The sequence below is a fragment of the Corvus moneduloides genome, chromosome 3 (genome assembly GCF_009650955.1).
Source record: "Corvus moneduloides isolate bCorMon1 chromosome 3, bCorMon1.pri, whole genome shotgun sequence".
NCBI classification, from domain to species: domain Eukaryota; kingdom Metazoa; phylum Chordata; class Aves; order Passeriformes; family Corvidae; genus Corvus; species Corvus moneduloides.
The window spans coordinates 6163850-6186387 of record NC_045478.1 but is presented as its reverse complement, the minus strand read 5'-3'; the positions used below and the strand labels follow the sequence as shown (position 1 = coordinate 6186387).

At 47.8% G+C, this 22538-nt stretch overlaps 1 protein-coding gene across 3 annotated transcripts in view; it reads left to right on the top strand.

Annotated features, from left to right (window-relative positions):
* TNFRSF21 (TNF receptor superfamily member 21) overlaps positions 1-20036 on the top strand; it is a 42752-nt gene extending 22716 nt beyond the window's left edge. For 2 of the 3 annotated variants that reach the window (XM_032104038.1, XM_032104039.1), the window contains exons 4-7: positions 7548-7813; positions 14928-14981; positions 17508-17727; positions 18604-20036. In XM_032104038.1, the coding sequence (XP_031959929.1) occupies positions 7548-7813; positions 14928-14981; positions 17508-17727; positions 18604-18833 (770 nt within the window). In that variant the 3' untranslated portion in view covers positions 18834-20036. The remainder of the gene's footprint in view (positions 1-7547; positions 7814-14927; positions 14982-17507; positions 17728-18603) is intronic. The other variant, XM_032104040.1, reaches the window with a different exon arrangement.
* The last annotated feature ends 2502 nt before the right edge of the window (positions 20037-22538 follow it).

The following is a 22538-nucleotide window of genomic DNA, read 5'->3' as shown; positions in this document are numbered from 1 at the left end:
TCACATGGAAAAATCCAAAGACGCAAAAGTGGGAATCTGACATTGAGGTAATCCAGGGATCACCACAAGTAGCTGAACTAGCAGCTGTCGTTAGAGCATTTGAGAGGTTCAAAGAACCCTTTAATTTGGTCACAGACTCAGCATATGTAGCTGGAGTAACTGTTAGAGCTGAGCATGCTCTCCTAAAAGAAATCTCAAACAAGAAAATTTATGATTTACTCTCAAAATTAATTTATCTCGTTTCCCACAGAGAGCATCCCTATTTTGTCATGCATGTGAGGTCACATACAAACCTGCCAGGATTTATTGCGGAAGGTAATCGTAGAGCTGATGCTCTGGCTATGCCAGCAGAAATAGTTCTATCAGCCAACTTACCAAAGCTCCCCCAAGTTTTTGAACAAGCAAAATTGAGCCATGCCATGTACCATCAAAATATTCCTGCTCTTATCCGCATGTTCCATCTGTCGCGGACACAAGCAAAAGCAATAGTGGCAACATGTCCCAACTGCCAGAAGCTACAGCTTCCATCACTGGGCATGGGGGTCAATCCCAGAGGCATTAATAGTGGTGAAGTGTGGCAAATGGATGTCACACATTTCCCTGAATTTGGGAGATTAAAATACGTTCATGTTTCTATTGATACCTTCTCTGGTGCTATGTATGCCTCTGCACATGCAGGTGAAAAGGCTAAGGATGTTGAAAAACATCTTGTCCAAGCTTTTGCTGTGCTCGGTATACCTGAGGAGATAAAAACTGATAATGGACCTGCCTACACCTCCCAGGAGTTTAAAAACTTTCGTCAGCAGTGGGGATTTCGACATGTTACAGGTATTCCTCACTCCCCAACTGGACAAGGCATTGTTGAACGTGCCCATCAAACCCTCAAGCGAATGCTGCTACAACAATCAGGGACCACCAAACTTAACTCACCTGTCCTCAGACTCAGCAAAGCACTGTTTACCATAAACTTCCTGAATGGCACCTTTGAGGATCCAAACCCTCCCATTTATCGTCATTTCCAGAACACCAGGAGACAGAAACTGCAGGAAAATCCAGAAGTCCTGATCCGGGACCCAGAGACTCAAAAAATCCAAGGACCATACAAACTTGTAACTTGGGGACGTGGGTATGCCAGTGTATCTACCCCTCAAGGACTGAGATGGATCCCAGGGAAGTGGGTAAAACCTTATGTCACTTCCTCAAAAGTTAAGGAGGTTAAAACTGCCTCCTGGAAGAGACGCCGTAAAAAGAATCCTGATTTTGCACCTTCATGTAAACCCCCTACTGCAGATCTTTATGTTAATCCCTTAAGTTAAGTTGCACTGTTTTGCACTCAGGTTTTGCACTGTATTTTGTAAATCTTTGTCCTGATACTCCATACCATAGATGTCCTGACTAAACCCCTGAGTTTTGACTGGGGAACTAGTTTAAAGGCATCCTAGGTACTGTCGAGTTGTAGGGACGATAGATTACAATTATATTTTGCACTGTTTTGTTCTATGCACTTTTAAGTTACTAAGAGTTACAACCCAGCTTTAAAGAAAAAAAAATAGGGAATTGTTGCTGCCTGTTTTGAGCTTCCCCTCCCCCCTCCCAAAGACATGTGCTCATAGCTCCTTTGTTCCAAGCGCGGGCAAAGCCAAATGTAACTCAGACTCTTCAGCAGTGTCTGATTGGCCGCTCGCCCCGGGTCCGCCCCCAGTCCTCCCCTTTCCCCTTCTCCTAATAAAAGATCGTCGAGGGAAAGCAAAGGCTCTCTCTCAGCTCAGCTACTTTCCTGTGAACATCTCTGGTCGTCTGTCTCATTTGAAGGCTTCTAACTGCAGGGAATTGAGCGAGCAGGGAGCTATATTTCTCCCTCTTTGCTTCTGCTGATGGTATTTGCTCTGCAGCTGATTCAGGTACCGATTTTAGAGCTACTGAAGTGCTAGATTGCCCGTGCTACCTCTCAAGGCTGCTCGAGGCTTTCTAAGGCATTGAAATACAAGCGCTAGCCGGTATAAAGCTGAAAAGATACCTTCCGCAGTGAGGCTTGTCCAGAACAAGGCATTAAAGCTCAGCCAAGTCCCAAGTGCGTGTTCGATGACCACCTTGGTGACGTAGAAGGACTGATTGCTCTGTCTACATCAAACTATACTGCAGTGAGGCGGGGCACATCTGAAGGAGCAGGAAATGAGCGAGAAAAATCTTGAACCAGATTCAAAACAAGCAAGTGGAAGTCACTGAATAAACTGAAATCGTGTTTATGGGGAACATGAGACAGGTGAGCAGTGTCCAGAGAAGGGCAATGGAGCAGGTGTGAAGGGGCTGGAGCTCAAGTCTGAGGAGGAGTGGCTGAGGGAGATAGGGGAGTTTAGCCTGGAGAAAAGGAGGCTCAGGGGGGATCTTATCCTTCTCTACAGCTGCCTGACAGAAGGTTGTAGAGAACTGGGGCCCTGCCTCTCCAGAAAAGTCCTCCCTTCAGCTCAGCATCTTTGTAGATGAGCTGGACTTTTCTTTGCTTGTGCCACTCTGGACGCATTTGTCCATTTCCAGACTTGTCTCCTTTTGTCCCGGTTTGGCCTGGCTGTAGGTGGGCCTGGTTGTGCTTGTGTTCCCATGTGTGTACATACTCCCTTGGGCTTCTCACTGGCCTGTGCACAACATCTTGGCCTTGTCCTGGCGTGAAGGAGTGCTCATCACCACCTTAAAATAATAGGGGGCTACATGGTGTAGCCCAGCACAGCATTTAGAGACTTGCAGTGTTAAGATAATGGCAACTGAAATGCCACCTGCTCAGGTACCTGAGACACGTATGGATGTCCTGGATCCTTCAGATCTGTCCTTGCCTCTTCTGGGCTGACCATGGAAAACACAGCTCAGCCAGATGCAGCTGTGGGCATTCCTCTTCAATTCCACTGTCTGAGGCATGAGCAGAGCTGGGTGATCAGTGGTGATGGTTCCTGACATCATGATGGAGGGAGGTGGTGGTGGTGTCTCCCACTTTAGCAGCAGGATGGTGACAGCTCTCCCAGGCTGTTCCTGTGGCCTGTGGTAAAAAGAAGGACGATTCAGACTGTGGCAAGCTCGGAGCAGCTTTAGCATAGCACCAATGTGGCTGTGACCAGCCTCACATGGGAAGCATGAAACGGGTGGGTTAAAGCACCATCTCTGCTGAGTTTGGCCATTTTACTTGGGATTGCTGCGGTCTGGGTGTCTTTGAGCACCATCTCCAGCCCTGGTGTGCAGTTGAGCGTGGTGGGAGCAGGTCCACATGGTTCAGGGAGAGGGAGAAGATCCAGGGCCTATGGTGGAGCTGTGATTTTTGCTCCACGCGCTGTGGTAGGCACCTTCCCATCGCAACAGGATGCTCCAGCAGTCTTAGTGCTCAGCAAAGCAACTTGTAGGACTTCTGGAAACATGGAAGTAGTAGGATGGTAAGCTTATTACAAGCATTACCATTTTATTTTAGTGTGAGCAGTAATACTTGGTGGCATGCAGCCGCAGCTTGTCATGTAATGGGTTTAATCTTATTTTTTAAGAACAGAGGGAGCAGTGTTTTTCTTACTGACTGGAGCCAAATCTGCACTCTCGACTGCGTCTCTTCCTATCTCTCTGGGGTTTTGTTTGCACAATATTGTAGTGGATGTAGTGAACATATGGGCCTTAAATTCATTTAATAGTTGCAAGAAAATGAGTTTAAGGTTCTTACAGTATTAAGGTAGACATTTCCAAATTCATTTTTAATGGAACATTTGTTCTCCAAAGATTATTACGCGCCATTAAGTCCTCTGCTGCCTGGTGTGTTCTCGTGCCCTGGGATGTTATTGCCAAGGGATATAAACATGTTTATGGGCCCAATTTATTGAATGGTGAGATTAAGTATACTAAACTTGAAAATGTCAGTAGGAGCATGAGCGCTTTGTCATAAATCCTGAGCGAGAACATTTGGACATAAATGTCGTGCTGCCGCATAAAACCGGTGCAAATCAAGCTGCGAGCAGCTGCAAACTTCTCTCACCAGTACAGCAGTTGTAAACACTGGGATTTGTCAGCATTAAATACGTACATGGGACCAGGTAGTATATGGGTTTTTCCTTTTCTGGGCTGACTAGATGTGCCACACAGGGGTCATAAACCAGCAGATTATGTTTTAATCCTTCTGTGTGTTTGGTGTGCGTGGGAGTGGGTGTGGGCAAGGCTCCGACCCAGCCATAACTCATTGTCTCACTGCAGGGCAGCACTGGCAGGGGGACCTGGTGCTGCTCATTTGATGTGTGTGTGTGTACATAAAAAATAGGCAGCATTCTCTCTCTCTCTGTGGGTGTATATATCAACCTAGCAAAAAATAATTGCTGAATATGAGAGTAAAGAAGCTCTGCAAGATTTGTACAGTGAGATAATGACTTAAATACTCTCTATATATACCTATATATATCTCTGTAACTTGCATAAGTTGTTATCTATATATATATCTCTATATGGATATATACAGTACCAGACATGCTCATCCCTCTCTGCATTGCTGTCATTACCTTGGTGCACAAGCCTTGCAGAGCTTTTTCTGCCCTTGTATTCACAGATTTTTACTTTTTTTTAATCTCCTGGACTGAGTGATAAAATCAAACAGTGCTGCATAAATCTGGCATTTTGCTGCTTTTATGCTAAAAGCACTTGGATTTGCTGCTTTAAAGGACCTGACTTGAAACCCGAGTTGTCTTTTGGGCTTCGTAACAACCCAGGAATGTGATATCAGAAGGCACAAGGGCCTGGCTACCAGCGTGGTCTGGGCTGCCTGTCCTGGACAGCCAACCTGGATGCAAACTCATGGATGGAGAGGAATTTGGGATTTGCCTGGAAGCACACAGCTCAGTCCCTTGAGCTGAGGGCCACTGGGTTTTCATCTGAGTAATGGGAAGCATTAACAAAACCAGGCTTAATTCCTGCTACACTGTCATAGTGCGATGGGTTCCAGCATCTAATGATCTGAGTCACATTAATAACTCCCGAATAAACCCCAGTAGCAGGTTCACAGCCTTTTCTCCATAGTTAGAACCAAGCCCTGTGGTTGGCTTGGGTTTTTTTGGGTGGGCTGCATCCCCCACGCTGGGCAGGTGAGCCAAGGTTTTATGGTAGGAGAAGTCCTGGCTCTCACAACTCCATGTGAGATGGTACAAGCACGTGTCTGTAAACAGCTGGGGAGGGAGGTGTGGTGGTTGTGGTGGGAGGAGGGTGGGGAAGTACCAAATGTGGTTTGCACTTTGGTGTTCCTGATTTAGAGCAGGTTTAGCACTGTCTGTGGATGCTCCAAGAACTGTGGGCTCATGGCTGTGTTATCTAGTTTGGAAGTGAAAACTAAAGTGTATATATAGCAGATTTGATAAGCTTTCCTTAAGTGAGAAGAGGTTTGGTCAAAAATATCTTAGTGAAGCTTTATATGTTTTTATATACTTCTTTTTATATAAGCATATATACATATATATGTAAAATACCTATGTTATATATAGAGATATACAGAAGTATGAATAATATATACACAGATATACACAAACACATATAAAAATATATCAGGCTGAATAGATACTTTATACGTGTGTGTATATTGTATTGGGTTTGTATGGTCAGGTTTTGGTAGCAGGGGGCTACAGGGGTGGCTTCTCTGAGAAGCTTCCAGAAGCTTCCCCCATGTCCAAGAGAGCCAATGCTAGCCAGCTCCAGGATGGGCCCACCACTGTCCAAGGCTGAGCCCATCAGGGAGGGTGGGAGTGCCTCTGGGACAAAAGATTTAAAAAGAGGAGCAAAAAAACCTGTTCACTTCAGCCAGTAGAGAGAGGAGTGAGAACATGTGAGAGCAGCAGCTCTGCAGACACCAGGGTCAGTGAAAAAGGAGGGGGAGAGAGCAAGCCACGTGGGAGCAGGTTTGCTGGCAGGACCTGTGGATGGGAGCCGTGCTGGAGCAAGGGAAGAGTGTGAGGATTCCTCCCTCTGAGGAGAAGGGAGCAGCAGAGACAATGTGTGATGGACTGACCACAAATCCCATTTTCCGTCCCCCTGCACTGCTGAGGGGAGGAGGGAAAGAATTCAGGAGTGAAGTTAAACCTGGGAAAAAAGGAGAGGTGGGTGGAAAGGGATTTAGTTTTTACTTCTCCTTACCCTATTCTGCTTTGATTAGCAAAAAGTCAAACTGATTTCCCCAGGCTGAGTCTGGTTTGCTAATGAAAGTCACTGGTGAGGGATCTCTCCCTACCTGTTTCTCAACCCATGAGTCTTTTGTTATATTTTGTTACATTTTCTGTCCCCTTCCTAGCTGAGGAGGGCAGGTATAGAACAGCTTTGGTGGGCACCTGGTGTCTAGACCATACACATATATGTACACATATCTTTATAAAATATTTATGTAATACGTAGTGAGATATAAAGATGTGTACCATATATCCGTGTGTATATACACATGCACATATATAAAAAAGGATATCCATATCAGTCTGTATAATTTTTATAGGGTTTTTTTGTGTGTATACATTTTGCTGTATCAGAGCTGTGAACTGAAGGTGCAGTTGGAAGGGTTGAGCTAAACTGCATTAGAAATTGTTAACTTTTAGGCCAGCTGGAAAGACCCTGACTATGATATTCTTCTGTAAGCAGCTATTTTTGCTGTTGTGCCTGCAGAAGGAAAGAGAAGTGCTCCCTGTAGCCACAGGGGAAACCCAAGGTGTGGTTATCTCTCTGGAAAAAGTGAGTTTCTCTTTGCGGCTCACCGATGCTGACCCTTCATGTTGCTGTTTGAAGCAGGGTGTTGCTCAGCTTGATAAAACGGGGTTAATTAGTTATTTTGGAGGAGATACAGCTTTATTTGAATCTTTAACTCCTGACCTGTAGGAGGCTCAAGGATAAGTGTGCTGTTTGCATTGCTCCCTGACCTACACAGAGAAAACCCTCACTGTCTTGAGCCAGGATGTCTCAAATGCTTTTCTGGGGGAAACTGCCTTTTTGCTCTCTGGTTTCCTACCAGATCTTCCATTCACCCAGTGCTCACCTGGTGCAGTGTCTCCCACCCCATGACTGAGTCATCCCACCAGTCTGCACTGGAAATGGCTCTGATTGCAATCCTAGCTGCTTGTTATGGAAATACTCATCTTTATAGAGGTGCTTTGGTGACTCACCTCCTAATCCAGCTCTTTTTCAAGGCAGTGGCTTCGATGCAGGCATGTGGGTGAGCGTGTGCTCTTCTGCCCTATTCCTGCAGCTGTGTGGTAGATGAGTACCCAGGGTCTTCCTGTGCTGAAGAGTGCAGGAAATTTTACAGTTAAATTATTGATTTTAGAGTGTGTTGGATTAACTGATGGGGTCTGTCACCCTTTACATGCATAGCAGCTGTTGACCATGTTATGAGTGCTGCTTCTCTGCAACCTGGACTCATCAAGGTCTTAAAATAATCATAACAACAACAAAATCTCAAAGACCTACCCAAAAAAAGCAAAGTGTGGCCATTTGGGGATGAGAGAAGCTTTGCTAGAGCTGATGTCTGCAGACCTCCCTGCCTCACCTGTGGTTTCTCTGCCCCACAGGCATCGACATCCTCAAGCTGGTGGCAGCCCAGGTGGGGAGCCAGTGGAAGGACATTTACCAGTTCCTGTGCAACGCCAGCGAGCGGGAGGTGGCGGCTTTCTCCAACGGCTACGCGGCCGACCACGAGCGCGCCTACGCCGCCCTGCAGCACTGGACCATCCGCGGGCCCGAGGCCAGCCTGGCCCAGCTCATCAGCGCGCTCCGTCAGCACCGCCGCAACGACGTGGTGGAGAAGATCCGCGGCCTCATGGAGGACACCACGCCGGTAACGCCGGGCTGGGCTTTGGTGCAGGTCACACCCTGCGAGATGTGGTGGGATGGGATGCAGTTGTGGCCTCGAGTGCAGCTCATGGCCAAGTAGCTCCCTCTCTTCAGGGGTTTATGTTGAAGTTGTGCATTGCTTTTGAGCGAGGCTTTGCCAAGGTTTGCCTCAAATCTCAGTCAATGTTCTGATGAGCTCTAGAGTCCTATGTGCTTTGCACATACTGTTGAAGATCACCAGGAGGATCTGTACCTGAGCGCTTGTGCCAGGGACATGGAGGAAAATGCATCCCTCTTTAAACTTGCTCTCAAATGCCGTGGATTTGTGAGAAGGGCCAAGTATCCTTGAGCACTAAGTATTGCTTCCTCCAAGATGGTGACTGGTGGCATGGGGGAGGCCATGCATGCAGTCTTGCAAAGTTGTTCTTCTTTGGCACTTCTGGCCTTAAAACAAACTGTCCCATATTTTGGGAGAATAAATAAATTGCTGCAGAAAGTTCTGCAGTAGGTTCTTGGCCAGGTGTAAGACATAGGGAGGTGCTTCAGTGACCTTTGCAGATTGTTTTGGCCACTGCTGCCTTACTTGTTTCAGTTTTTGGCTCTGATAACTTGGTGGTCTCCTAGAAGTGTTTGAAAGGTGATGAGTGGGGCTTTTTCTGAACATAGAAGCCAATGGGACAAGATACAGATGGAGGTGGGGGTGGCTGAGGCACAGCTCTTCCCCCTAAACTGGTTGGTGAAACATTTCCCATTGTCTTAGCAGTGACCCAGACCCAAAGAGGAGTAGGTGGGTGCTTGCAGACCTCTCTGGGCTCCTGGTGGGGACCTGGCAAGGTGGACCTTCACTTAGAGGAGAGCTTATGAAGCAGAGCGTTTGTCAGGGCAGGGGATTCCCAAATCCTGCTTTGACCGTCACAAACTTTCCCCTATACATGGGACTGTGATCCCTTCACTGTGTTGCGTATCTTAAATTACTTTGTTTGATCCCTTCACTGTGTCACATAAATTATTTTGTTTAGTGTATGAAACACCTTGTTCCCTTGTGACTATTGTGTGAAATCAGAAGTTGGGATGTGTTGGCAGGAGCCCTGGGCTTGTGTTTCCAAGACCCTGAGTCAGTTGTGTGCCGAGCTTCCTGCCCACATCTTGGATAGGCTGGCTTTGCCAGCTGCCTGATCTCTCCTGCTCAGTTGCTGGTTTTTACCTTTCACCTCCCAGTAGCTAAGCAGCATGTGGCCTTCTCATTGATGGAAAAAATATAATTAAAAACCCAAGACAAAGCTATGTTTAGGGAGAGAAGAGAGGGAGAGAAAATTGCCATTTTGCACATATGAATTAAAGTTCCTGGCATGTGCAGTGTCCCAGAAGGACATGTTGTCCTCTTGCTCTCCTGGAGCAGGTAGTAACCTCTGTCCTTGTAGTTACTGCTTTGACTTTGAATACTGTGACAAAGCTCTGGGCAAGGACATTTGATAAAACACAGGGCTTGTTCCTCAGCACGACGCATAATTGCATAATTAACAGACTTGGGCTGTGCAGTGCTGAATGCCCCTGGCTCTTTTGGCCAAGACCATCAGGTTGTGCTTATCAAACAGCACAGAAATGCAGGTGGTGGCTCCAGGAGCAGGGTTTATGGGGTGACCTGTCTGAGTGGAGGACTCCCAATGATGCAGTAACCACAAGCTGTGCCCATAACTCTGATGCAGATGCTCCAGAGAATGAGCAAACCCAAATCTCAGGGATAACTGTATGCAAGTCTCCTGAATTTCCCAACCAGCTTTCCTGTGTCTCTTTGTTTTTTAAAACGGTGTGTTGTCTTCTCCAGTATCCAGCATGCACACCTGGATCCTTGGGTGGTTCCCCATCAGTTTCACTTGTTTTTCTAGAAATGGGTAAAACTGAGTTGTTGATCTTTTGAGCAGGTGTCTCGAGTCCACATAAGAAATTTGGCTTATTTCAGCAAAGGAGCTGTTTTTTAACAAATTCACCTGAAGTAAAGAAATTCAGCCAAATTAAATTTAATGAAGAAATAGATTTTATTCCGCAGCTGAAAGATCGGTCACACAGAAAGCCACGATGGGAAAAAGGTCAGCCCCGAGCCCAGGATCGGAGCTGGGTGAACACAGATCTGACCTCTATCGTGTCAGATCCCCAAGTTCACAAATGTTGCTTGGCTGGTTCCTTCTTACACAGTTCTTGGGCAGAGTCCGAATTAATTCTATTCTTCTCGCAGTTTAGCATATTCATGATGTTTTCTTGTCCCGAAGTTGGACTGCACAAAGCGTTTCCTGGGTCTGATGAATTGTCCATCTTGGATGATGAATGGTCCATCTCTGATTCCTGGAACAGTTATTCTTAGTTCCCGGAATGGGATACTCCTTTAACGACTCCGAGATGTTAATCAGTTTCATCAGGTGTGGTGTTAATAGCTCCAAATAAGGTCTACCTCCACCCCGAGATAGATTCTTTCGTATGCTGATTAGTTCCTGGCCATATTGTCTTCTCTGCTGCTGCCAAGGCTTGCGAAATTTTCTCAGTCCCCGGCCTGGGGTTTGGGCTTAGGCGTTTTATTTGTACAATTAATATATACATTTATGTACACAAGCACGAATTACCAATTTCATTTATAACACACCCAAGCTATCACATCCTCTTTCCCTATTCATCTGATTGGGCTTTTTCAGATGAGCATCCCTCATGATCAACCTTAGGAGTTGGACATTCCCCTGCCCTTGAGATTGTGGAGCTGTGTGTGGGCTGTCACAGCCAGGCAGCAGCCCAGGGTACAGATACAGCACGACAGCACACTGTGTTTCTGTGAGGTGCTACCTACTGGAACCTGTCTGCCTCTTCTCCCTCAGCTGGCTCCTGCACTGTTGATGTGGGTGGTGATACAATGGCCCTGCAGCGGATGCGGGAGGCAGCTTGTGCATGGGAGACCAAATCCCCAGAGAATTGTGCTGGTGGCTCATCATCATCACAGCAGCCCAGGAAGCCTAAGAGCTCAATGCCAAGAGCAGGCATGGAGGTCGATCTTCGGGAGTTTTCTTAATCTGCTGGTTGGAAAGCCTTTAATTAGCACTAATCGAGGTTTGACTCTGGGTGATTGGTCTATCCAAACGCAGACAAATTGTGGCCGTTTCTCTCTGCACCAAAGTGGTTTGATCCAGAGGAGCAGGTCACTCTGTTGGTGAGTGGGTCTGTGCTCTCCAGCCCTGCAGAAGGAGTCTTTCAAAAAAACCCAAAACCCAGCAAAAAAGAATAAAAGAGGTTTTGGTGCTGTGGAGGGAGTGAGGACTCTCATAAGCAATGCAAATGCACGCATCCTCCCTGCAGCTGTTGCCCAGAGAGGTTGTGGATGTCTCATCCCTGGAATTGTTCAAGGCCAAGTTGGAGAGGGCTTGGAGCAACCTAGTCCAGGGGAAGGTGTCCCTGTCTTATGGCAGGGGGTTGGAACAAGATGAGCTCTAAGATCCCTTCCAACCCAAACCATTTTGTGAGTCCAAGTAACAGCATGATGCCCTTAGGGTGACCGGAGCCGACAGCAAGTCTCCAACGCATGCTGGTGTGTCCTACATGAGCCCAGGAGGGATGGATGCAGGAGGGCTATGCTGTCTGGGATGCCTTTGGCTCTGCCCAGCATCCCTGGGTGCAAAATGGAGTTTCCCTATCTCTCCCCATGATCCTTATGTCATAAGAAAGCACTGACATCTGCAAGTCATGGGTAAAAATTGTTACTGAACGCTGTAGCTCTCGGATGGCAAATTAGTACCCTAAACACATCCCATCCCACCCACTATTGCATCCTTGTCCTAAATCCTTTATCTGGTGTCTGCCTTCATCTTGTAAAACCTGTGGAGGCAAAGCTGCTCTCTCCTGTAGTGCCCGGTTCCTTTGGCAGCCTTTTGTGCTCCCAAATCCAAATATTTACAACCCCGGATAGGAATAGAGGAATTACTGGGAGTCTCTGGAGCATTACGGCACGAGGCAGGAACATTTTCCTTCAGGTGAAGAAAAGCTCTGCTGCAGACTTGCCTGCTTTTTTAGCTGTGGGAGATTATGCTGGTTTTGCATGGCGCTGGATGAATTTAGGTTAAACCGGGATTAGCCCTCTGAATCATTTTGCTTGGGGTTTTTTGGAGCTGAGCCAGAAAATACAGCAAGTGCAGAAGCTGTGGGAAGGTTTTTGGAGATGCATTTAGCTCAAAGGGCTCCTGTTAAAGCCTGTCCCTAGCATGTTTGTTGGACTCAAGGTTTGCAAAATCTGTCCCCTTCCAGGCAGGTTTGCCGGGCAGCAGCAAGCCTAGGCACTACTTAGCAAGCATAGGCACATCGCAAACTAGTGGTGCTGACAACAAAAGTAGGAGGAAGAGAGGGGAAGAAGGGAGAGGTTTCTACCCCTACCATCCCAGAAAACTTCAGTTCTCCATTTTGGGGGTTAAAATCAGAAAAAAACCAGTATCCACTAGGTAATGAGATTTTTTTTTTGTGGTGCATAACAGCATTTTGCAGCTACCAAGGTGCTCTGCACTCACCTGGGGTGGCCTGGGGTGGAGCTGGCACAGCCAGGCCGTATTGGCTCCCCTGAGTTTCCTGCTGTGAGCAGTGCTTTAAGCTCTTATCGTTTTATTTATGGCTCTGCTGGCCTCGGCTGAATTATTTCAGGGGCTGGATGGAAGGAAGCAAACAGCCTGTCTCAGGGCATTCAGCAGCGCAGCCTCAGCAATGCTGAAAGAAAGCACAAAACACGAATAAGGGAGATGGTGAAAGTGGAGAGGGGGAGGCTGCAGCCCCGAGCCCAGCAAGGTTTAATTTTGTGGCTAATTTCATGCTGCAGGTAATCCCATGAGTCAGCAGATGTGTCAGACCTGGGGCTGGTGCAAGGTTAAGAGGTGGGGTTTTGGGGTATTTCAGAGGAGAAGAGGATGTGAAAGCAGCCCCGTGTCCAGGCACGTGGCTGTGGCAGGGCCTTGTGGCTCTGTTTCTTGCTCTTTCACAGGTCAGAACCCTGAGAGGGGGGAGTCAAGAGGCTGGAGCAGCATTCCTCAGACCTGGCCCCTGTCAGCTCCAACCCATCCCCTTCACTTCCTCTTCTGGCAGTGCAGGACTGGGCTGGGCCCAGTCATTAGGAATTAAGTTTGTGCTGCGTTCACGTGTCAGCAGTGGAGTGAGGGTAAAGCGGTTGGATGGGTTTCCTAGCCGGAGGGGGCTGCGGTCTGAGGGCTGGGAAGTGCCCAGGCAGCCAGAAAAATAATAAAATTGCTTTCTGGATTTGCATCAGGTTTCACTTGAGGCCCAAAGTTGTAGGGTGAAGTGGCCAGAGCCCTGTGGAAGGCGTAGGGCTGGTTGGATTTTGCTGGAGTGGGCATTGCTCCAGGTTTGCTCTAAGCCATGACTTAATTTTCAGCAGACTGAGGTTGGGTTTGAACTATGCCGGGGAACGTGCAATGAATAAAATGTAATCATTCATAAAGTAATGCAAAGAGAAACAATGTAAACTTTATATATGCAAGATACTTGAGGTTTCCCTGCTGTGGTGGCCACATCTCCTGGGGTCTCTGTGTTTGCAGTGTAATGGGTTTGGGAGCACAAGAGGAAACTAGAAGATGGTTTCTTCTACTAGTCAAACTCAGTATCGACTAACTCAGACTGTAATTGGGTTTGGAAACTCCTCATCAGGGCTTCGTCACCTCTTCATTATGGTTTGAGTTAAAGAGTGAGTGGGCAAGTCCATAGAAAGGGCTCTCCTGAACTCTGCTTGGAGAAGCACTCAGCCCACAGACAGCCAGGGCAGGGCTTGCTGGGGAAGAGCTGCTTCCTCTGTGGGTGGCTGGAGTTTTGGTTGTGGCATCTAACCCCCCCCCCAGAGCCAGCATTTCCCATCCCGAGTTGTGTGAGGCTTGACTTGAGTAGCTCTTCCCCAGGGCTGCATGGTGGTGAGGGAGGAGGCTCCACCACAGAGGTGGCTCAAGCATTCTCCTGAAACCACACAGGTGAGGTGAAGGGCACAGAGAGGAAATTTGGACTTTCCCACCCCAGCATCCTCTGGCCTTCCCATCCTGGCAGAGGACATGCCTCCTGCTCTGCAGTACCACACACCATCACTGCCCCTCTCCGACACCTCTGTGAGAGCTCATGACCCTGCCAGTGGTGTTTTACCTGCCAGGGTCTGTCTGCCCTCAAGGTGGATCCCAAACACCCTGTGCACCATGAAGCTGCTGATCCAAAGGGATCCTCCCTATGCCTGTGGGGTTCACAGCAAAAGCATCCCACACCAGCACCACTCTGTGCCTGGAGCATCACCTGTGCCGGGCTGCTGCCCAGCCCACCCTGCTTCACGTGCCGGGGTTTTTCTTCCTGCATTCCCTATGGAGGCATCACAGACCTGGGAATAAGGGCTGGTGTCAGCCGAGTGTCATCTTCTGGCAGGGAATCTGGGAAGTGGCTGCCTCGGTTCTAAATTTATCCCCCCCACATCCCGGAGGGTGCACAGCCACCCTCAGCAGCAGCCAACCTGCCACTCGCTTTTGTTCCCGCCTGGTTGCGGCAGGAGGAATTGCTGGGAAGCATCGCCTGAGGGAAGGGTGTTTTTTAGTGCTTACTGCTGCTCCTTCCTAATATTAGCACAGCAGCTGCAGTTTCTGTTTGTCTGAGCTGAGCTTTTATTGCAGTACTGTAAAACGGAGGCAGCAAATGGGACCAACCCATTCAAACAGAGCTGCTGAGAGCAGCTGTGAAAGAAAACAAAGCCAAGCCTATGTCTTCTCCTGCCCCCATCCCCTTTTGCCCCCTTTTCTTCCTTGTAGGAAGGACCTTCAGACACCCTGAGCTGCCTAGAGCACCTTCCCAACATTGGGATCCAAGAGGATGCTGGTGCTTGAACCGCAGTCTAAAGGGCTGCAAGTACACAGGAGCTTTTAGGATTTTTTAATTAATATTTTTTTGTCATTGAAAATCTCTTGATGCAGTGCTCAAAAAACAAACAAAACTTAAAAAAAATACCTGGCAGAGCACCCCTGATGGTTGTAGGAGGCTGCTGATATGACAAAGCCACTGCAGTGCCTTTGGTTTCCATTCTGGACTGCATCTAACAGCGTCCCCCGTGTCTCTCTGTGCAGGTGCAGATGCAGCCCCAGTGGCAAGTGCAGGAGCCCAGCAACGAGGATGTAAAGGTGAGAAATCCCATGGCTCTGGAAAGGCAAAAGGGTTGCAAGAGGGTTTCTTGTGGGCTTTTTTCCCAGCCAGAGCTTGGTTTCACTCAATCACCACCGTTCACAAAAATAGGAATGGCCAAGATGGTTTCAAGGCAGTGAGTCATAGGCTGTGAATAGTGTGTTTTTACACCTATTCCGCAGGCTTCACCTCCCAGCAACCTTTTGCATTCCCTGGTCTTTCAAAGCCCTGATTCCCAGTTGATTTCTTCCCGTGGTTTAAACATTAACACGCATCCAAGCATTCTGTTTGCTTTGCCTCAAGCTTGCAACTGTTCAGCTATTTGGAAAGCTTTGGGCTCCCGGGGGGGGCTGCAATCAAATAACCTCGGGTGATTTTGTCTTTCCTAGCGTGTTTTAGCAGCCGTTTAATTAAACTCGAAATGAGTTGGTTCTGGGAGGACAGAGCTGGGGCAGCTGTCAGCTCCCTGCCCTCCCTTGGCCAATTGCTGCTCAGTCATCAGGCTCTTTTTTGTGAATTGGTTAGGTGGGTTTGTGGTTGGATATTAGGTAGATGAGCTGCACAAGGGAAAACTAACCCCTAAAGCCTGTGTTATTTTAAAAGGGCATATCAGAGCATATTACAATTTGGAAAGTGGCCAGCTGCTGTACTGGTCCTTCCCTTGATATTCTCCCTTAATGGCCATAGCTGATTCTCCATGATGACCTGTACTGGAAAGGGAGTTTCAGAGGAGAAGGCAGATTCTTTTAATTAAAAATTAAAGCTGACTTTTATTTTTAACATGCCTATTCCATCATGCACTGAGCTAGAACAAATCCTCCCCTGTTTATTTTCAATGAGTGGAGAAAAAAAACCCCTTTTATTCTACCAGGAACAGGCTTCAATGTTAATTTAATGTGAACTAATGGGCGCCCCAGCAGACATGTGATTTGTGGGTGGCGAATTCCTTGACACGGATGAGGAATGTTCAGGCACATCCATGCTGGCGTGGAGGTGGCTCAGCAGCTCCCTTTCCCACAGCCTTTAATCCCAATTTTGCATTTTATTCCTGGGTTGTAGGCAAAAGCCTGTTAGGAATAGCCTGATCTTTCCTCTATACAAGGAGAAAACAGGGTTATGAAATGCTGTTGGGAGAGGGAATTGCATGTGGACAGGGCTTGCAGTTCTTTTCCCTGGCAGGTCAAGCAGGGACACAGGGTTTGGGAAAAAGGTTAAATATTGGATGGCCCTTAAAGCAACCTGGTTAGAGGGACCTGGTGACCTGCAGAGGTGCCCAAGCTGCTAGCCAGGGATGTGAGGATGCTGGCCCAGGCGACTCATCTCTGCAGGGAACAGGAAGTAGAAATGCTCTGCTTGAGATTTGCACCCTGAGGGGAATGTTGAGAGATAGAGGAGGATAGATAATGTTGGCTGCTGCCATGGAAATAGGGAGGAGTTTCAAGAAGAAACATGCAGAGCACAGTCAAATTAGGAGGCAGGTTCACACCAGCACCCAAATAATAGAATCATAGAATTGTTAAGGTTGGAAATGACATTTAAGATCATCAAGTCAAATCCTTAACCCAGCACTGCCAAGTCCACCACTAAACCATGTCCCCAATGGCCACATCCACATGTTTTTTTAATGCCTCCAGGGATGGTGCTTTCACCACTTCCCTGGACAGCCTGTTGCAATTCCTGACCACTCTTTTGGTGAATAAATTTTTCCTAATACCCAGTCTAAACCTCCCCTGGCACAACTATTTCATCTTGTCCTGTCACTTGTCAAATGGTGCTGCTTCCCAGCAGTGCTTTCTGCTCCTGATGTCTTTGAAGCTGTGGAGCTGAACGTTTGCCCTTGGCTCACATTAGGACAGGAAAAAGCAAAGGGACTTGGGTGACACTGTGGTCAGTGCCAGCTCCTGCCTGTCCTTCCTTGCTCTGAAGTTGGAGTCTGGTGGGGTGGACTTCTCCATCAGGCTTTAATGGAGTGCTCCCAGGAGCAAGGGTGACATGGGGCAAACAAATCATTAATTTGAAGTGTAGCTGATCAGTGGAGCTGGTCAGAGCCATATGCTGCACTGGAGATCCCTGAAGGATCTCACAGCCCCTCACCCTGCTGCCTTGGCACTGGTTTGAGCTATCGAGCCAGGCTGTGCCTTGCTTTTAGCAAACAATAGGTGTGGAGCAGGTTTTGGGCATCATCACCTCTTGCCCCAAGAGCTGTGCTTTATGCTTTAATAAACTGAGTCTGAGAAGAAAAACCAAGCTAAAATGCTCTGCTGTGGTTGCATGTGCCATGCTGGTGCAGTGGTTGCTGCTACCAGGTGTGGGTTGTGTTACCCCTCCTGCCTGATGTGCCAAATGCCAGTGCTGATGCCCACCCTGGGTCATCTCCTGGGCCTGTTCTGGGCCAGCAGAATGGGTCACCTCTTGCTGAGGGTGGGCTGGGGTGTTTTGAAAGCCAGGGTGCAGGTGGGTTTGGGCGTTACTCATTGTGTAGCGTCCCCCCACGTTAATTTTCCCTCTCTCTCCTCCCCCCACAGCTGGAAGGTGACAAGCTGGCGCTGCCGGTGAGCCCCAGCCCCGTGAGCCCCGCGCCCACGCCCAGCCCCAAGCCCCCCGAGGCGGCCGTGCTCACCGTGGAGCCCTCTCCTTCAGAGAAGAAATGCTTCTTTGTCGATGAAGCCGAGCCTCTCCTGCGCTGCGACTCCACCTCCAGCGGCTCCTCCGCGCTCAGCCGGACGGGCTCTTTTATTACCAAAGGTATCAAAACCAACCCAGGGTGGAGTGGGAGGACAGAAGGGACACCATGGCATGTCCCATATGGTCAGCACACGTGGTAGAGCTGCCCAACACACAGTATCATTAAAGTAAATAATTGGGAAAACTGGCTCTCCAGGATACACTTATCACATCCTCATTCCAGACCAGAATATCCTGTTAGCAAAGATGATAAAGATTTGAGACAGAAAAACATCTTTAAAGGCTTTTAACTCTTTGAAGTTCTGCCAGGGAAGTTCTGGCATCCCTGGGTGTTTGGGGGGTGTTTTTCCTGACTTTGGGCTCTCATGTTTGCCTGTGCATTTCTGCATGAGATGAAACCAGAGAGTGTAATTCCCAGACTGATTTCTGTTTGGTTTTTTAAATTTTTTTTTTCACTCTTGGTCATCTTTGCTGCAGGTGTAAAGTACCGTTAGTCACCCTCCTTTATTTTAGGGGCTTTAATTTACTGTATTTAACTTGTTGCATTTAATCACCTTTTAACTTCTGATGAAGGTGAAACACTGCGCTCAGTCAATCTACCACATTTATACTTGGGTGCAAAAATAAAGCTGACCCAATGAAAACAACTTGAAAGAGCAGAATTCAGTTTTTTTGGCTCCCCTCCTGCCCTCACTTTTCCGAATTGGCCATTCAGCATTTACAAGTGCTGTGTTTGCTCTTGCAGGATCCTGGCAGGATCTTGCAGGATCCTCTTCTCCCCTCCCCATCACTTGTCACCCTCCACCTTTTCCCTCAGTTCTCCTTGTGGCATGTCCCTCTCCAGAGGTGGCACCAGGGGATGGACTGAGGAGAAAAAGCCCTGGTTAGCAGAGGTTTCTTGAGGAATTTCTTGACCAATCCCCTTTCCTCCTTCAGAAAAGAAGGACACCGTCCTGCGCCAGGTGCGCTTGGACCCGTGCGACCTGCAGCCCATCTTTGACGACATGCTGCACATCCTCAACCCCGAGGAGCTCCACGTGATCGAGGAGATCCCGCAGGCCGAAGACAAGCTGGACAGGCTATTTGAGATCGCTGGAGTCAAGAGCCAGGAAGCCAGCCAGACCCTCCTGGACTCTGTCTATAGCCACCTTCCCGACTTACTGTAGGCACTGGGTCACCGCACGCTCTCCGAATATCTGCTAGAGCTAGCTTGGCACCCGTTAAGATGACCAACAATACGCAGGCAGGATTTGTTGTAGAATATACGGCCAGTATTTACGTTGAGGTGTCCTTGGTTTTTGGAGAGGGTGCAGTTTGCCAGCATTGCACCCCTCCACAGTAACTCTATCGCTCAGTCCAAGTCTTTGCACCCTCTGCCCCCTCCCTGAGCCTCTCTTCTCCTTGTTCTCATTCCAGTCAGATCAGCCGATGCACTTTAAAAAAAAAGAAAACAAACAAAAAAATCCAAAATTGCAGTTAATGAACTAAAAGACCATGAATTTGGTGTAATCTAACACATCAAATTGGGGATTGCTCTGTAACCCCCTTCCTCTGTCAAAGCTGTCGCTCGGAGTGACCATCTCCCACCACCTCCCTTCACCTCGGGGCAGTAAATGGCAAAAACACGCAAAAAACCCACCCCAATTGTTGCTGGTTACTGTCTCTTAATGCAGCTAAGCTTCCCACCCGAGCTGACTTTTTTTTTTAATGTACTCTTGTTTGTCTCATATCCATTGCTGAGATTTTACTAGCACGGTTATTTATTGTATGGTTTTCACCCGGACAACGTATCACGCTCCTAATACGCTACAGCAGAAGCGCTTAAACCGCAAGGAAAAGGGTCAAGCCCCACCAACCTTTGAGGCAGTGGAAAGGTCCTTTGCCTCCAGTCGAATGTAAGGAGTTATCCTGCCTTGCCATATGTGGGAATGGTGGGGCCCCCAAGGGAGCCTGGACGTGGGGAGGCGAAGGCCGCCGGTGGTCCCGCTCTCCTCGTGCTGTAAGACTTAAACCAAGCTATGCTTTTACACTCGTGTCTCTTGTTTTTTATACAGACGTGTCTGGTAAGTTCTCCAAAGACCTTCTATGGTCTCAATAGTCTCTTCAAATCACACTTCACTTTTTATTAAAAGAGGTCGGGGGTGGGGGGGTGTGGGGGACAAAAAGCTGCATCGTAAGAAGTCTGTCTGATTATATTTGCAATTATTATGCTCCCGTAACGAACAGTCTGTACTACGCTCAATTTGAAGAAATAATGGTATGAGGGTGGCATGAGCTGCCTCGTGGGAAGGGGTGGGAGTGGGGGAAGAGGGGAAAATTGCCTTCCGGTGTACTAATTTATTAATAAATACTAGGTGTTTGTTACTTGACACGATTCTGTGTTAACCTCCTTAACAGCTGCCTCTGCTCAGGGACACTTGGGTGGGGCAGGGGCTTGCTTGGGGTGCCTGTGGTGGTGAGGGAGATTTTTGAGTGGGGGGGTCATGGGGAGGTAGCTCTGAGGCCAAAATATGGTTGCTTTCTGTTGGCAGCACTGCCTTGAGTCCCCACGGTTGCTACTGGAGCTCCCTGCAGGTCCCTGCGCTGATCAGGGTCGGGGCCCTGTGTTAATCCCCATAGCAGTGACAGATCAGATGGCTGATGGAGCTTCCAGGGTTAGTTTTTGCAAGCTCTCAAAGGCTTTGCAGGCATTTTGGGGAGGCTGAAGTATTAATTTTCCAGGAAGCAGCTGCTGTGCTGAGTCACTCCTGAGCGAAGGTCTTGCAGTCACAGCGTTTCTGCTGCTGTTACATTACCCGTGTCCTTAAAGTCTGCACTTCCAAATAACTCATCCCTTGTTATTCTGTCTACAAATTGAATCCATAATGGCACAAACACTTCTGTTTTATAAGACTGTCATCTTGTTTACTTGGCTCCAGCATCTTTTCTGTTACCGAGGGTTCTGTGTTTTCCTTCTGGCTGTCACTGGAAAGTGCTGGTGCAGGACTATACATAGGTACACGATTAAAGCTTTTCAACACATGCACAGATGAAATACAGTATCACATAGCAAGAGCCTTTATTGGGAGCTCTGGGGTGGAGTTCTCCCTTGGTGGCAATGAAACATTTAGCTCTTGCTGCCTGCAGTTCTGAGGTGGAGCCCAATATCGGCCTATTGGCAAGAGGTGGTAGGAGCAGTGGTGGTTGATCCACCTGGGCAAGAATTGATAAGGGGAGGGAGGGTGTGCAATTCTGGGGTCAATCAATAGTTGGCTTTAAATTAACCTTAGCAGGTTCTTGGAGCAAGTCCAGCTGGGAAATTGGGAATTGTTCTTTATGGTGGTCCAGGTTCTCCCAGGTAAACGCATGGGTTGTAAGCACTACAGCCATCATGCCGCCCTCCCAGGGAACCACCAACCCCACCCTGCAGCTCCACGTCCCGTCCTGGCAGCCGCTCACATTTTCTGATGGGCTCTGAAGGTAAAGCAAAAAGAAAAATGGTCCTGAGAAGAAGATTTAGCCAGCTGAAGAGACACCACAATGCAGGCGTGTTGTGGAGGTGCCTTGGCCTGGAGCTGCTGGGGAGGCACAAAGAATCTGTTTGGTCCCTGGGTTGTTGGGATGCATTTAATTCATCTTGATGGCAGGTCATGGAACAAGCCAAGATTTGGGCAATCCTTGGCTCCATCTGTGCTGCGCACACTTCCAGCATTGTTCCCTCCTTTGATTGCACCTGGATGTTGACCTTTTCCCTGGCTCATATCATTTCAGATTTTCAATTTTTTGTTGTATTCCTATGTATATGTGTGTGCAATATATTTATTTATTATATATTTATCTATACATTATCTATTTAGATATACTACATAAATATTTTAATATATTGTGCTATTTCTATATTTACATATTTTCCTGTATTATTACTTTGTATTTATAATACATAAATAATTTCTGTCTCTGGGGCTGTGCAAGGAAAAATATCTGAGAGCAGCTGAGCCCCGTGTACAGGCAGAGTATTTCCTGGCAGCGTGGGCGGTGTGAGGAGCCACAAGCCCTGTGCCCCTACCCTTCCTCTGAGCCAGCTCCCTTAAGCCTTAAGAAAATAAACCAGGCAGGTGGGATCAATGGGTTTGTGACCTGGAGGCCTAACTCCACAGGAGCAGAGACTGTCCTTGTTCTCATCTTTGTCTTACTCGAGGCATCGTGGGCAAAATACAAACTGTGATGTGCAGCTCAGATGGGTGAAGTCTGGCTAAAAAGGTAAAGCTGTGAATGTAAAGATCTTTAAAAATACATGTAATATGCATAAAATTACATGTATTTTTATACAAATTTATACAAAATATATATATGTATATATGTATATATTATATATACAAAATTATACAAAATCTGCATTGAAAATGTACTTGAGAGTACATTATAGATGAGAAGTGGGGTTTGCCCTTTGTGGTGCCCCCATTTCGGGACAGGCAGGAGGTGTGGGATTTGGGTGCTGGCGTGGCAGTTCTGAACAGCAGAGCATGTGAAATCAGAGGGCACAAGGAAGCATGATGAGAGCACAGCCTCCTCTGCCTGCTGTGGGCATCTTGCTTCAGAGCAGAGACCAAAATTTCTTGTGTGGATTGCACAAAACATTTGCTGCCCCAGCACTCATTGCTGGGGCTGGGACATGAGATGTGGACATTGCATTTACCCTTAGGGTGGTAAGTGTTTGCTGGGACAAAACCCTCCAGAGACACCTCCAGCATGGCCTGGCATCCTCAAGATAGGCTGGCTCTGCCTTTTAATTCCTCCAATGCAAATGAGCATTGGGATTGTATTCTTTAATTCTCTTTTCTTTTTTTTTTCCCCATGAATTGCAGGAGCTCTCTCCAGAAGAACAAGACATC